Source organism: Coffea arabica, chromosome 4c (genome assembly GCF_036785885.1).
Source record: "Coffea arabica cultivar ET-39 chromosome 4c, Coffea Arabica ET-39 HiFi, whole genome shotgun sequence".
Lineage (NCBI taxonomy): Eukaryota > Viridiplantae > Streptophyta > Magnoliopsida > Gentianales > Rubiaceae > Coffea > Coffea arabica.
This window is the reverse complement of record NC_092316.1, coordinates 13,310,555-13,325,516: the sequence shown is the minus strand read 5'-3', so window position 1 is coordinate 13,325,516 and position 14,962 is coordinate 13,310,555. Positions and strand designations below refer to the sequence as shown.

Sequence of the window (14,962 nt, the reverse complement as noted above, 5' to 3'; positions counted from 1 at the left end):
CTAAATGTTGAACGGTGCTAGTGGGATTTTTCATTTCGCGCAGTTCAATCGGGTGGTTGTATTTTATTTATATTATTCAATGTACAGTTATATTTTATTATTGTAATAATTGAAAAGTAATATGCATGAATAAAATTCTTAATATATATATATTTAATACAATATTATAACGAGGCTGTATATCAAAAAATTTTCTCCCCTTTTTGGATTGTGATTTTCTGTTAAAAAATTTTTATGTTTTCCGTGAACAAATGTTTCAATCACCTTTTTACCTTATATATATTAGACCGCTACAGTATATTTTCCTCCAAAAAATCCTAAAAATAGCAATCCAAACAAGGTCTAAATATGCATACTAACCAAACTAAATTGCACGCAATGCAACTGCACCGACACCCAGTCGTTAAATTCGGCTACTATAAGAATGTACTACAATAGCCTTAGACTAAACATATTTATAGGCAATAAGTTAGTAAAGATGTCTAATAAAAAAAAACATAATAATTGATAAGAAAATTACTTAGAAAACACAAAATTACCAAAAATAAAAAAATTTGAGATTCGACTCTAAGACCCCATTCAATCCCTTGTTGAAATGGATAGAAAGTTAAATAAAAATGCTAAAATTAATCTGTTTTAATATGGCTACTCTAAGAATAAGAACCCTAAACAACTTTAATTTTACGCGTGCTGGACCAGGGCTCGAACTCGGGACTAGGTGTTCAGTGTTATTGATTTGGGGCTGAAATGAAATAAATCTGTTCCTAAAGTACCGAATTGTCAATACCATCGAATGACTATAATTGTTAATTAACCCCAAAAGCATCGAACAGATTGCTGTTTCGCCATTGCCCTGCGAACCAATACTGCCCTCTTCCAATTACACCTAGCCTCAATTTCGATTCTCCTTCACAAACCCACCACTCAGAATCTTCTCAATGCGAAATGTTTTCCCGTAATTTGTGCTTGGCATTTTAAATCAGCTAATATTTGGAAACGCCTATAATGTGTTTGATGAAATGTCTCAGACAAAATTGCTGGTTTTTTACTACTTGTGAACTCACGAGTCTCCATTATGGCTGATGGGTACCATAGGGATATCTTTGTTTGTAGTATTATCCTATGAAAACTACGGTTTAAGATAAACTTATTGTTCAAGATTATCTTTTGATGATTTAATGTTAGACCATGTTAAATGGGATAAGCCCGAGTTGAGTTTTGTAGTGTTTATTACTGAAGGGATGTTGGATTGTGGTTGGGAAGATGAGAGAAGCATTTTCTCTCTTTTTCCATAAGTTAAAATGTTGGTCAAGCTTTAAACTTGATTACCAAGTTTTTGCAGATACTCTCAAGTCTTGTGCTGCAAAAGCAGATGTAAACTTGGGGAAGGCTCTTCATAGCCATGTTATTAAACAAGGCTATGTTTCTTGCCAGATTGTTTCAAAAGCTTTACTGAACATGTATGCTAAATGTAAAGCTCTAGATGATTGTGAGAAACTGTTCTGGGAAATAAAGAATTGTGATACAGTCATGTGGAACATTATCTTGTCTGGTTTTGCCGGCACTCGGGTTCATGATACTGAAGCAGTGCGGTTGTTTTGTGATATGCATGCTGCCCAGGAACCTAAATTGAGTACTGTAACTCTTGCTATAATCCTTCCAGTGTGCACGCGTTATGGAGGTTTGAGTTTGGGTGGATGTGTGCATTGCTATGCTAAAAAAGCTGGATTGGATTCTGATACATTAGTAGGGAATGCTCTGGTCTCCATGTATGCAAAGTTGGGGTTGGTAATGGATGCTTTTGCTGTTTTTGATGGGATTGTTGAGAAAGATGTTATTTCGTGGAATGCAATTATTGCTGGTTTGATGGAAAATCATAGTGTAGATGACGCATTTGAAATGTTTCAGTGGATGCTGAGATTGAAAGTTCCACCAAATTATGCAACAATTGTAAATGTTTTGCCTCTTTGTGCTCATTTGGAAGACACTGTTGGTCATTGGGTTGGGAGACAGATCCACTCCTATGTGCTAAGACGGGCCGAATTGGCAACACAGATTACAGTGGTAAATGCTCTTTTGAGCTTCTACTTGAGGATTGGACAAATGGAAGATGCTGTAACCTTGTTCAAGAGGATGAAATTTAGAGATCTGGTGTCCTGGAACTCAATAATTTCTGGATATGACTCATGTGGTCAATGGTTGAAAGCACTGGAGTTGTTTCATGAACTTGTTGACATGGATGTAATGGGACCAGACCCTATCACCATAGTCAGTGTTCTTCCGGCATGTGGCCAGTTATCTAATCTGCAGGCTGGAAAGCAAATCCATGGATATGTTGTTCGTCATTCTCTGTTATGCAAGGATACATCTGTACAGAATGCCCTAATTAGATTTTATTCCAATTGTGGCTGCAAAGAAGCTGCACTGAATGTATTCTTGTTGATATCTAGGAAAGATTTGATATCTTGGAACTCCATATTGGATGCTCTTAGTGAGAATAAATATGAAACTCAATTTATTGATCTCTTGCACTGCCTGTTGAGGGAAGGAATGAGGCTTGATTTTATTACTATGTTAACAGTAATACAGTTTTTTACTACTTTGTCCAGGATAGAAAAGGTCAGAGAAGCTCATGGTTTTTCTATAAAGTATGGCATTTTGCTTGGTAATAAAGAACCGACTCTTGCGAATGCACTACTTGATGCATATGCAAAGTGCGGCAACCTGGAGTATGCATACAGAATTTTCAAACACATGTCAGGACAGAAAAATTTGGTTACATACAATTCAATGATCTCAGGATATGCAGAATTTGGCTCACATGAAGATGCAGCATTGATATTCCACAGCATGTCAGAGAGGGATCTGACCACATGGAATCTCATGGTGCGAGTTTATGCTGAAAATGATTGTCCTAGTCAAGCTCTCAGTCTGTTTCATGAGATGCAATTTTGTGGTGTAAAGCCTGATTCCATGTCCATCATGAGCCTTCTTCCTGTATGTGCTAAATTAGCCTCTGTCAATATGCTGAGGCAGTGCCATGGGTATGTGATAAGGGCTTGTTTTGCAGATGTTCATCTTAAGGGAGCTCTCTTAGACATATACTCAAAATGTGGAAACATAAAATCTGCATATAATCTCTTCCAGTCGGCTGGTGAAAAGGATCTTGTTCTGTTCACATCAATGATTGGAGGATATGCCATGCATGGAATGGGTGAAGAAGCTGTTGGGGCTTACTATCACATGCTTGAGTCAGGTCTGAGACCAGATAATGTTATCATAACCACTGTCCTATCTGCTTGCAGTCATACTGGTCTTGTGGATGAAGGATTGAAGATTTTTGAGTCCATGCAACAGGTGCACCACATGAAACCAAGTATGGAGCAATATGCCTGTTTAGTTGATCTCCTTGCACGAGGAGGTCGAATCAAGGAAGCATATTCATTTGCGACCAAAATGCCGATAAAGGCTAATGCCAATGTATGGGGGGCATTGCTTGGGGCATGTAAAATCCACAATGAGGTTGAAATGGCACGTTCCGTCATTGATCGCCTTTCTGAAATCGATTCAAGTGATATTGGAAACTACATAGCTATGTCAAACTTATACGCTTCGAATTCTAGTTGGGAAAATGTCCTGAAAATGAGGAAGCTGATGAGGCTGAGAGATCTGAAGAAGCCGGCTGGTTGCAGTTGGATTGAAGTAGAGAATAGGAAAAACGAATTTCTAGCTGGAGACTATTCTCACCCGCATCGATGCGTTATTTATGAGACATTGGGCATCTTGGATCATCAAATCAGAGAGTTTTATGAGTTTATAAGGTAGGGGACTTTCAAAGACACTTGAAATCACAGGCGAGCAGGTCACTTGATACCTGGAAAAGTAGCTCATAAGACCAGAGCAATAAGAAAGACAATTACTGATATCCATTAGCTGTTAAGCTGAATCATTGTGGTTGAATTGTTACTGATCCATTAGCTGTTCAGCTGAATCATTGTGGTTGAAGTGTTATCGTGGAATGAGAGTTGGTTGTCTTTCTTCTTTTAGTCAAAATCGTGACAAGCTTCTCTCAGTTCAAACTGCAGGTAGACAATGATGGTATGTTCCACATGTAGTCTTTCAGTAAAATTTTGACATGAATGCACTTGTAGTGCTTTTCTCTGAATTTATACTCAACTGGTATCCAACTTTTCCTTTCTGCAGGTGCACTCTTTCCTGGATTCTAGGCACATAGCAAAGCTGCTTCTGCTGGTGTGACCCTTGAATTCTACATCCTACAAACAAGTGGCATTTGGGCATAAGCTAAGATCACATCTTTGTGGTCAAAGGCATCTAGCAGACTGATGGGATAGCATTAACAAATATCCACTTCCACTTCTGGTCATTAAGAAGTAATGAAGCTGAGAAACTCTCACCGTTGGCTGAAAAGCTTTTCATCTTATGTTGGAAAAGTTCTTTCTTCTGTCAGTGGAATATGATTGGGTAAACTTTATCTTGATTGAAGCATAAGAAAGTAACTAAAAGTTCCAGACTTGATTTGCATAATGTCATAGTACATTTTGACTAGAACCATTATGTTGTCATGCAACAATGTTCTTTTACATTAAGTTCGGGATTGGCTAACGTATTTGAGTTTTCAATAGGCTGAGATTTTCCTGACTTTAAGTTTTTCTATTCCATTTCATCTAGGGGGGACATGCACAGTCTCATTTCCTTCAAGATGCATAGAACAAATTGAAAGAGGTTGGAAATCAGAATTCTTTTGTTGTAAAATTTCCAAATACGAGTGATGCTTGCCATCTCGTAGTTATAACTATTGAACATTGTATGATCATTACTAGTATGTTATTTTGACGAAGTGTGTAAAATTTATACTAGTATGTCATTTATTTTGACAAAATGTGTAAAATTTCTATAACAGTGTCCTGGGTTTTTAATCAGATTGCCAGTTATATAAGTGGGTGTTATTCCTTCCTTCTTGGGACGTAGTGTATATATATATTTTTTGCTCGCAATAGCTATATACATCAACACTTGGGAAAATCTGCAGCATTACTCGGATCAAATTGTTTCAGTGTCACAAGATTTTAGTTGCATAGGTTTTATGAGCAATCAGTCGGCAAGCTCCTGTTTATATCGATTTGAGGGGTGGTGGAGAAAGGTGGGAAAAGGTCAAATGAGCAAATATGTAGACATGTCTCATATTTTGAAATTAATAGTTCTATTTACTTTGAAAACCAGTTGAAGAAGAACGAACATCCCCTCATCTGTTCAGAGTCTTATCTCCATCTTATTTGCAGCCTCAGCTGCATTAGTTTGACTGATCATGGCTGTATGCTGATTACAGGACCAATGGGATTGATTGGTTAACTCATGTAATCTCCATGGATGGCATAAGCTTGTTCGAAGCTGGTGATTCTTCCCAACTTCGAGAGTGAAATTGATCCGACCACGTAGGAGAGGTGAAATAATTCTTGCGGATTAATATTTTGGATTTTGACTTGCTGACCTTATGCTCATCTCAAGAATAGTATTGTGTTTGGTTCTTTCATGAGAATCGGATGGATTCAAAACATGTCTGTATTCTGTGGAACTGCAAGATAAATTCTTTGAAACCCTTTGTGTAGAGGATTTCACCCTAATCCCACATCGAATTATCATCTTTGATTCTGTCTTAGGAATTGCAATCAAATAGAAAGAGGACATAATCAATCGAAGCTTGGAAGTTGGAATTCAATTACTTGAATTGCTCTTTTGTTCTATTCCATACCAATTTTGACCAAATTATGTGCACACGGAAATATTCAAGTGGCCGAAGTCTGCTAACTGCTAGGCATGGTTTGGTATTGGTATGAACACGGGATTGGCTGTTGCAGCTGCAAATTGCAGAGAGCAATCAAATGGCAAAGAAATATTCAAGTGGGCAAACTTTGGTGGGCGTTGCCTTGTCTAGTCTGGCATGCCTCTGCAACAAGACGGAATAGTTTAGACCAAAAAAGCTTTGGCCGTGGATTTTAAATTGCAACATTTTTTTCTTCAAGAATATGCTTTTACAGCTTGAATTGTCAGCCCATCAGCACAGCTCAATCTGAGGTGCCTAACTTAGCTAGTTGATTGTGTATTTCAATTTTTGTTTTCAAGAAAAGTTGTTAACTTTGCAAAGTTCCATATAGTTCTATCATTTCGAGATTTCAAAGGATAGGAATAATTGTGAGTGCGTACAATCGTTCAAGAACATTTTTATCTTTTTAAACAAATTGCTAGTCTTTTATTTACATATTCAAATCACTTTAAACACAAAATAAACGTTGAACATTTTTGGTGAGGTCTACTTTTAGTAATTCCAAGTTCGTTTATAGATTGGGATTTTTGTTTCATCTCCTTTTTTTTCCCTCTCCTTTCTTCAGCTTTGTTTTTTTTTTTTTCCCTTTTTATTATCTTATTGATGTTTACAGAAGGTATTACTAGCTCCTAAACTCACTGTGGTCCAGCAAAAGACAAAAGGTTGATGTCACTGCCCACAGTTTTAATATGCATGACTACTCTGAAGAACCAATTGGTCTCCCAATCGTTTATAGATTGGGATTTTTGTTTCATCTCCTTTTTTTCCCTCTTCTTTCTTCAGCTTTGTTTTTTTTTTTTTCCCCTTTTTATTATCTTATTGATGTTTACAGAAAGTATTACTAGCTCCTAAATTCACTGTGGTCCAGGAAAAGACAAAAGGTTGATGTCACTGCCCACAGTTTTAATATGCATGACTACTCTGAAGAGCCAATTGGTCCATTTCTAGCCATCAAAAATGCTCTCAGCTGTCATGATGCAGATGATGGAACAGATGCAATGGCACAGGAATTTGCAAATTCCAAATCCATTATGAAAGAGAACCAACTTTCATTGCTGATGAGCCAAATTGCTATGGCAACAACTTTGTAATGATGATGGACTGCAACAAAAAAACCAGAAAAAGGCAAAATGAAAGAAAGAGTGCTTATATGGTTAAGAAATTCCTCTGCTATTTTCTGCACATATGTTGTTTCTAAGTCGTCAGGCCTATGAGGTTAGTTGTATCTATATCTGAACTCTGAAGCATCCATTTTGCCTTCTAAAAGAGTTTGAAGCCTTCAATTTTTGGAGCAACCACAAGCTCTTCCACGCTGCTTGTGGCACTTGATTGGCTTCTTGCTTGGCGGAAATACCATTGATGTATCCATCTGTAACAACATTAAGGAACTTTCAGTTTAAGAAACGAATACGAGCATATAAATTGGAAGCTATACAGAGAGAGAGAGAGAGAGAGAGAGAGAGAGAGAGAGATCATGTATTGGATTTGATCTTTTCATTTATTTAGGCAATTCTTTTCTTTTTTAATGATATGAAAAATATTTTGAGAAGGATAACAGAATATGCAAAATCCCATAACTCCCTACGAGGATTGCAGCACTACAACAGGTGGAAATTGACACAAGATGCACTGCAACTTGCCTACAACTTGGCTACAAGATCAGGTTGTGTAGCATTTTTTCTCAAAGGCCACTCGGATCTTTCTTCTCGTCTGTTCCAATAGTAGACGGACTGGAATGACTACATTCAAAGCTAAAATCAATTTTGACTTGCAGTTTACCATGGCTTCTTTGGAAGAACCTTTTCTGGTTCTAGGGAAAAAATTGTAGATCAACCTTGTATCTTCAAGGGATCTACCAAATTTAACTCAACCACCAAAACAAGAGCAGATCTATTCTCATCTCATGCAAGTTATCCTGCTATGGCTCAAAAGCCAAGAACGAAGTGGACCTCAACGCTTTTGACAGAAGTTATTTTCCAAATTGTCAACTTGAATATCTTGAATCAACTTAGGCAACAATCATCTATTGCACATGAGCAAACCACACCAGAATTGTAATAAACAATCAGGTGCAAAGCCAAAACTACAAGTGCAAACATGATCCCGGAACATTCATATACGATGCAGAAATCTCGAAAGAAAGATTACAAGGATATAGGGAAGTAATCCTAAAGAATGGGAAATAAAGCAATCCCATTAACTAATTGCATGTAGTCAGACCTTGTCTCTAAAGGATTTTATGACAGCCACCAACAAATCGTCTCCTGCAATTCGTCTAACTCGCTGTATCAATTCTTGTCTTGTGATTTTCTTTTCCTGAAATTCCAAAATTGACAACCGGAGCATAGTTTAGAATGCAGAGTACTCAAGAATTTGGGACTAAGGAATGCCAGACACTTACCCTATGATCACTGTGATGTTTTTGGATCGCTTTGATGCTATTAGGCGGCAAGAACTTTGCAAGTGCAGTTATCAATGTTGGAAAAGGCATCCAAGGTGAGCTAGGCATCTTGAGGGGAGGTGAAATCCTTTGACATCCTGCAAGTAAAGAACGCCAAAAATCAGAACCTTAGCGTTGTTTAACAGCATCAGAAACTCCAAATCCATTAAAAATTACTTACCTTTCAAGTTGGATGCGAGTCTGAAACTGACAACATATTCTGGGAATATTTGATTGTTCATGTGAGTACTCCAAACAATATATTTTCTAGGAGACAATAAATTGTCAACCCCTGAATCGAACTCCTCAGAACTGGGATGAGATTGATTAGGATGAACAATCTCCATTCTCCCCAATACAACACGGCAAAGAACTAGGTGCCTGAGCCCATCTTCATCAACAACTGAGGATTGAATACTGCAAAGACAGCATTTATCAGAAGGGTAATGATAAATCCCTTTGACAGATTAAATCAAGCAAACAACCATTCCCGAAAATTACCTCTCTAGAAGAGAATCAGAAGGGTAAAGATAAATTCCACGGCCATAAATTCCATCATTTAAAGTGTTACCAAAACCATGTAGAAATATGTTTCTGATCTCATCTTTAGAAGCACCATACCAAGCATACTTCACATTAGGATGGCCTTCAGTTTTCTTCTGTAAAGCTCGAGAAAAGATGGAAAAAGACATAAACCTTGCTCGAGCTGTCCAGCTAGAACAAGCATTCTTGTGAATAGCTTCAATTTGAGTATGCGTAAGCCCCCGTTCAGTCAAGCTCGAAACAAATCTTTGCTTGATAAATTCATGCTGCTTATCATCTTCGTCAACCTTGATAAAACAATCACCAAATATTCCCAATCCCTCTTCGTTGGTGGTGCTACTTTCACAATCAGAAACCATGTCTTGATCATCAGCATTATTAGGCTCTGAGCTGATCATATCTTCTTCTTGATCAACTCTGCTGTTTTCTGGAGCTAAGGCCATGAACCCATCGGGATATTCATCTTTAGTCTTAAGAGGGACAGCAAGAAACCGACTTTGCTGCAGATTACTCTCCATAACCGACATATTTGTTGTGCAAGAATTGGTCAAAGCCGTGAGGCAGAAGCAACTAACTTGGTCTAAAAATCAGGAAAAACCGCCTTGAGGAAGAAAACTACGAATTGGCCTAATAAAAGTTCTTAATTCTAAAACCAAGAAGGAAGCAAAAAATTCTGAACTTTAACCATTTTGGAACCAAAAACTATACAAGTAATCAAATCAAAGCTCTGTTTGGAATTGAATTCTTACGCAAAGCTATCAATGCTTGCAAGAATTCCGGAAAAAAAGAACTTCTGCAGAGTTGGAGAATATTCACAAATGACGACCAAAAAAGAAAGACAGACAAAGAACCTATAATCTTTACCACTATTTTGCAAGAAACAGAATCTCAAAAGCACAATTTTTCTCCGAGATCTTTAATAAGAAAGCAAAGAAATCTTAAAACAAGTTTTCAGCTAAAGAAAAGAACCCAAAAAAAAAAAAACTGATCTTGGGGGACTCTGTAGAATAAGCAGCTCACCTTCAGAACTCTCAACACTATATAAAGATCAAGTTTCTATGGGTACAAAAAAGGAAACAACTTTCCTACCCAACACTAAATTGGAAATATATGGATTGTGGATATGTATTACTATTCCAAAAACAAGAAAAAGAAAAATGTGATCCTTCTTGGAATTAGGAGGAGAATTGATTTCTGGGTTTTACGTGGAGAAGAAGGAGAAGGAGGAAGAAATGGTAAACTGGTACTAATAGGAAAGGAGAAGAGAGAAGGTGGCGTAGTGGCGTGGGATGGAGCAGCCAATGGTAAACACCGCCTCAAGTTTTCTTTAACTGGAAAGCCAATACTAACTCTTCTTTCAGGTGGGTTCAATTAATTTTTGCTTATATAGTTTTGTATGGGCGGTTTGATTTGATATGATTTGCGCGTGTGTGACCGCACCTTGATTTGGTGGGCCGGTGCTTTTTGTTGAAATAAAAAAAGAGGGTCAAAATCTTGAGCTGTTTTTATGGATGGTGGGGTTTTCTTGGAGATGGAGTTTAGGGATTGGAGGGATGTTGGGGCGACATTGGGGGGGAGATGGGGGAGATTTTTTGTGTGGTACTTTAGATAAGTTCTAATAACAATTTATGTGGTTTTATAATGTACTACAAATTTTTGTGCACATGCTGTGTCAAGTTTTTTTCTTTATTCTAAGCTTTTTTTTTTTCTACCAAAAGAAGGAAAAAGAGTTTACCTAAGAAAAAAAAGGAGATTGAAGATCGAGACATGTTTAAACGATAAATATAAATACAAAAATCACTAAATTTAAGAAGTTGTATCGTCATTTAATTTGTGCCTATCATACAGGTAGTAGTATGTCGTTCAGAGTAGATTTTTCAATTTAAAGAATTATTGTGTTTTGTGTCCTTTAAAATGCTAGATAAAAAATACTCTTGAAAAATACAAGGTAAAATTGCACTATAAAAATTATAAAATAACCATTATGGATGCTTTCTTGGAAAAAAATTTACCTTCTTGTGAAAAGGTTATATGTAGCTCATCTTCTATCTTGCCCTCTGGGGCACCAATTAGTAGGATCACAATTTAGTGGATACAAGTTTCTTAATTATACTTAAAGTAGTTGTCCTCTAAAATCTTCATTATTATGGAAAGGATGACGGTCTAAAGAACTTGTAAATATCTTGAATGCACAAATCTCAATCCCAATGGCTAATGGTAAAAGGTTGAACTATGTGGGGAAAGCTTAGCCAGTTATGTACTTGGGCATAAAAAAAAAGCCCGGGCAGGTAATAAATAGGTACTATGTTGTAAATTAATGATTTCAAGGGATAGCCTACAATTTTATCATTCTTTTAGGGTCAAAAATCGAAGAGGCTGAGGGAGTAATCAAATTGAGAAAGGGATTGGGACTATAGGAATAAATAAAAGAACAGGGGGCTGCTACGCAACCCTAGACGGAATTGAATTGGGCCCCAGGGGGCTCATACGTGTGTGTATACGTGTATGTGGGCAGGACGTGTGTCCGCAGAGTTCCAAAACCAAAAAAAATTTGTCGTGTGCTGATAAAATGCATTTGGCAATTGGCATAAAGGATTTGATTAAGTCCCAGTCATTCAAAATTCTTTTCCGTGTACGTTTTGAGGCTATTGGCACTTGAAGATAAACAATAGATAAGCGTTTGACCATTCGAATGGTCAATAGACACATATACATAAATTGCACATATTAGTAATTTTGGCACCCTTTAGGTATGTGCAGTGTGCTTAATAAACCAAAAGAGGAAAAAAAAATTAATCTTTCCTGTACCAACAGTATATATATACAGTATCAGTATTAAATGAATGATAACTATGTAAAATTTGATTTTAAGATTTAACTATTACACATATGTTATGAATCAAACGGTGATAATTTATATAAGATTTACTCAAAAAAAAAAGAACTTGAAAAGGACGAGGAATTATAAAACAATCTTGAGATAATGTTAGATTAGGGGTGGGGAAGGTTGTTAGTAAATAATTTTCAATATATAGGTTGCCAAGATCTATTGACCAACACAATAAAACTTGAATGCAAATGTGAAATGGTGCAATGTAATTGTTTTGAAACGGACACACGTATAGGATTACATGAACAGTAGCTCAATATTATCTTTGTTGTTAATTTGTATGAACAAATTACTATGAATTATGATGCATGTAAGAGCAGTTAATGTTGGTGCCACTGTTCTTGTATTTTGCGGGGTACTTCCTCAATTGACAATATTGTTGGTAGCGAATTTACGATCTTGTCCTGTGGTGTGAGGGCATTGTTGGTATTTTAAGAAGTAACGTAAAATGAGTAATACCAAATCAGGTGCTCTTCCTTCGTGTACAGTTTAATGAGACAAGCGTGCCCATAATATCTATTTACACGTCTCATGCTAGGCATGGGAGGATTGTGAAAGGAAAAGACAATTTATTTAATTTGCAATTTTACCTTCTTTGGTTCATTATTTGTAGAAAGCATCTAACTTTCAAAATATCAATAACTGGTTATGATTTTTTGACACTATTACAATAAAAATCTTTTATGAGAATTGATTTCTTTTGATTTAGATATAATGAATACTCCTTCAGAAAATATAATTTTTAAATGAAAAAATGGTTGCTATCATGTATCTTGGATAAATGGAAATTACTGTATTTAATTTTCTCAAAAGTTAGCCCAAGTCCTTTAAGTTTTGGACCATTGAATCAAAGTTTACTGCAAAAGCATCCAGTATCAACTACCATAGGTTTCAAGAAATTGAAGATACTTCAATTTACTCCTTCACCAAAGTCAAGAAGAAGAAAAAAAAGAGCTGTAAAATTTTCATAGCCACGTGGACGGTCAAGTGCCACCGGAGGGTATTGGTACAAAAGCCGTGGTCGGCGCAGCTGATCATTTCAGCTCTATAGCTATCAAAATATTTAGTACTATTTCTTGAAACATGGAGCTAATACCGGATGAAAATTATTAGCAGCTCATTTGGGCAATTGCTCAGTCAATAGGTTATTACTACCGGCTCCTTTTGGCCAATTGCTCACCCAATAGGTTTCTTGGTCTGTTTTATTCGTTTCAGGTGGATGGGATTAAAGATGTCTAGATTTTACCATTTTCCTATACATAGAGAAGCTGGAAGTTTTACTGCGGGGTAAAAATAGTAACATATGAACTGAATAGTACAATGTGAAGTTTTGTAAGTTCTTGTAGAATCAGTTGTTTTATTGCTAAAAAAATCGAATTGAAAATTATGGAATTTTCAAGATCATGTCCCTTCTCTTGCTCCGCGGTGGGATGAAATTAAACTAGACCAAGGCCTTGTTTGAATTGTAGTTTTTTAATGAAAATTTTTTATATTTGTTGTGAACACATTTCTTAATTATTTTTTAACCTTACATACATCAAATTATTACAATATATATATATTTTTTAAAAAATTATAGAAGCATTTCTTTCATCATTATTTTTTGACTAGGTTATCTTCTTTCTGATTTCAAAGCTATTTGATGTATCCTTATCCTTGTGACAAAGTCTAAAAGAACTGCTGCAATTTTCTTCAGTTAGATATACAGTTCACTTGACCAAGAAAAAAGAAGAAGCTATATAGTTCACTGACAATGAAATATCAAAACCATTTTTCGTTGTACCAAAACTAGAGCAAGTTTTTTAACTTCTTGGAATACAAATGACCATTCATTTAGAGAACTCAAAATGGATTCTAAAACGTTGGTGTTTCAGTCCAAGTAATCAACTATATGGGGTGGCCCAAGTGCCGCTTCTCATACAAGGGTGTACCAAAAACTCTTACCATAGCAGTTCTATTGATGTTTATCGAACATGCATATATGCAATTGCTCTTTTGCGGTTTCTTTTTTTCTTTTTGGGGGTGGGTTAAAAGTAAAATTCTTTGAACTATTCAAGCCCATTTTGGGATTTACTTGTATTTGTATATTTATTGATTAATCGCCGATAAAGTAAAGAATAAACATAATAATCACTCCTGCAACATATATTTTATGCCAAATGTGCATGATTTGAATTTTAAATTTGAATTCATGTTATGCGGTATAATCTAAACCTGTTATTATAAATAAAAGAAAATCATACACTGACAATGTATAAAAAAGTTATTCATATATATATATATATATATATATATATATATATATATATATATGTATTTGTTCAATCATTTATGTTCAGGCATAATGTCTAATTCCCTACAAAAAATTGGACCCCAGGCTATTACTACCACTAGCAGTATTATTGACATCTACTTAACATTAATATCGAGTCAATTTGCTTTTTGCTTGTTAGACAATTCTCAGGAATTACCCATACTACTGCACTGGCGAAGAAACTTGATGTTTATAGGTTTTTCCATCAAGATAATGTTTGTTTCTTGGTTCGCAATTTTCACGAAGAGTTATTCTGAATTTATGTTTTGTCCCTTTTTTTTTTTATGAAACAAAAGTTTTTTTTTTAATGTTTGCAAATGCATATTTTGGGATGCTTAATGTATAGAGGCGGCCATGGCTGATACAACTCAAAAATATGCCATGAATCTAACATTAAATTACGTGGGTTTGTATAGCTGTTTATTTGCAAAATTTTTTAATTGCATCGTAAACATATTTTTTAATGACTTTTTTATCTCACGTACATCATAATAAAAAAGTATTACATTATTTTCTCAAAATATTATTTCAAATAATTTCTTATCCAAAGACACTTGTTTTTCTTGGTTTGGATCAAAATTGGGTTAAGCCCGAATAACCCCATACACAATCAGGTCAACTTGCAAAAATGCCAAAATCATCCTATTTAACCCATTTTACGACATCTGTTAACTGTTGGCCCATTTCATGATTTCTACTGTTTAACCCTTTTCATGAAAAATGAACTAATTTCACTACCATCAGCCTTGGAAAATAGAGCTTCATTCTTTATTATCGTAAAAACAAAAACTTTGTTCAGGGCATTCTTCATTTTCTATGATACAGAGCAATGAATGTGGATAATTGAGAATATGTTGTTTTTAAACAACTAGGGTCAGTTCACCGGTCAAAAGAGGGTTTTTAGAATCTTTTCCATTATTAGGTTCAGAGTTT

General features: G+C 35.8%; 2 protein-coding genes across 8 annotated transcripts; one reads left to right on the top strand and one right to left on the bottom strand.

Moving 5' to 3' along the window:
- Positions 1-658: 658 nt before the first annotated feature.
- On the top strand, positions 659-6,162 carry LOC113739383 (putative pentatricopeptide repeat-containing protein At5g08490). Of its 7 annotated transcripts, XM_072046086.1 has the most exons (5): positions 659-4,098; positions 4,204-4,482; positions 4,690-4,743; positions 5,348-5,462; positions 5,679-6,162. In XM_072046086.1, exon 1 carries the CDS (start codon positions 1,264-1,266, stop codon positions 3,823-3,825), a length of 2,562 nt encoding a protein of 853 aa, XP_071902187.1. In that variant the 5' UTR covers positions 659-1,263; the 3' UTR covers positions 3,826-4,098; positions 4,204-4,482; positions 4,690-4,743; positions 5,348-5,462; positions 5,679-6,162. The 7 variants fall into 7 exon arrangements, with proteins under 7 accessions (XP_071902187.1, XP_071902188.1, XP_071902185.1 ...); XM_072046087.1 differs by lacking the exon at positions 4,690-4,743; XM_072046084.1 differs by having other exon boundaries at positions 5,348-6,162.
- A 709-nt stretch (positions 6,163-6,871) lies between these two features.
- Positions 6,872-10,182, bottom strand: LOC113739408 (probable inactive poly [ADP-ribose] polymerase SRO5). Its single transcript, XM_027266617.2, has 5 exons — positions 8,784-10,182; positions 8,464-8,699; positions 8,244-8,380; positions 8,063-8,158; positions 6,872-7,211 (listed from the first exon to the last, which is right to left on the bottom strand). The coding sequence occupies exons 1-5, from the start codon at positions 9,350-9,352 to the stop codon at positions 7,122-7,124; spliced, it is 1,128 nt and encodes a 375-aa protein (XP_027122418.1). The 5' UTR covers positions 9,353-10,182; the 3' UTR covers positions 6,872-7,121.
- Positions 10,183-14,962: the final 4,780 nt, after the last annotated feature.

Excerpts from the sequence above, each read along its gene's own strand:
- LOC113739383 (XM_072046089.1), top strand. The coding sequence starts at position 1,264 with ATGAGAGAAGCATTTTCTCTCTTTTTCCATAAGTTAAAATGTTGGTCA.
- LOC113739408 (XM_027266617.2), bottom strand. The coding sequence starts at position 9,352 with ATGTCGGTTATGGAGAGTAATCTGCAGCAAAGTCGGTTTCTTGCTGTC. Across the intron at positions 8,159-8,243 it reads AACATCACAGTGATCATAGG|GAAAAGAAAATCACAAGACA; the intron begins GTAAGTGTCTGG and ends TTGGAATTTCAG. Across the intron at positions 7,212-8,062 it reads TAAAATCCTTTAGAGACAAG|ATGGATACATCAATGGTATT; the intron begins GTCTGACTACAT and ends ATGTTGTTACAG.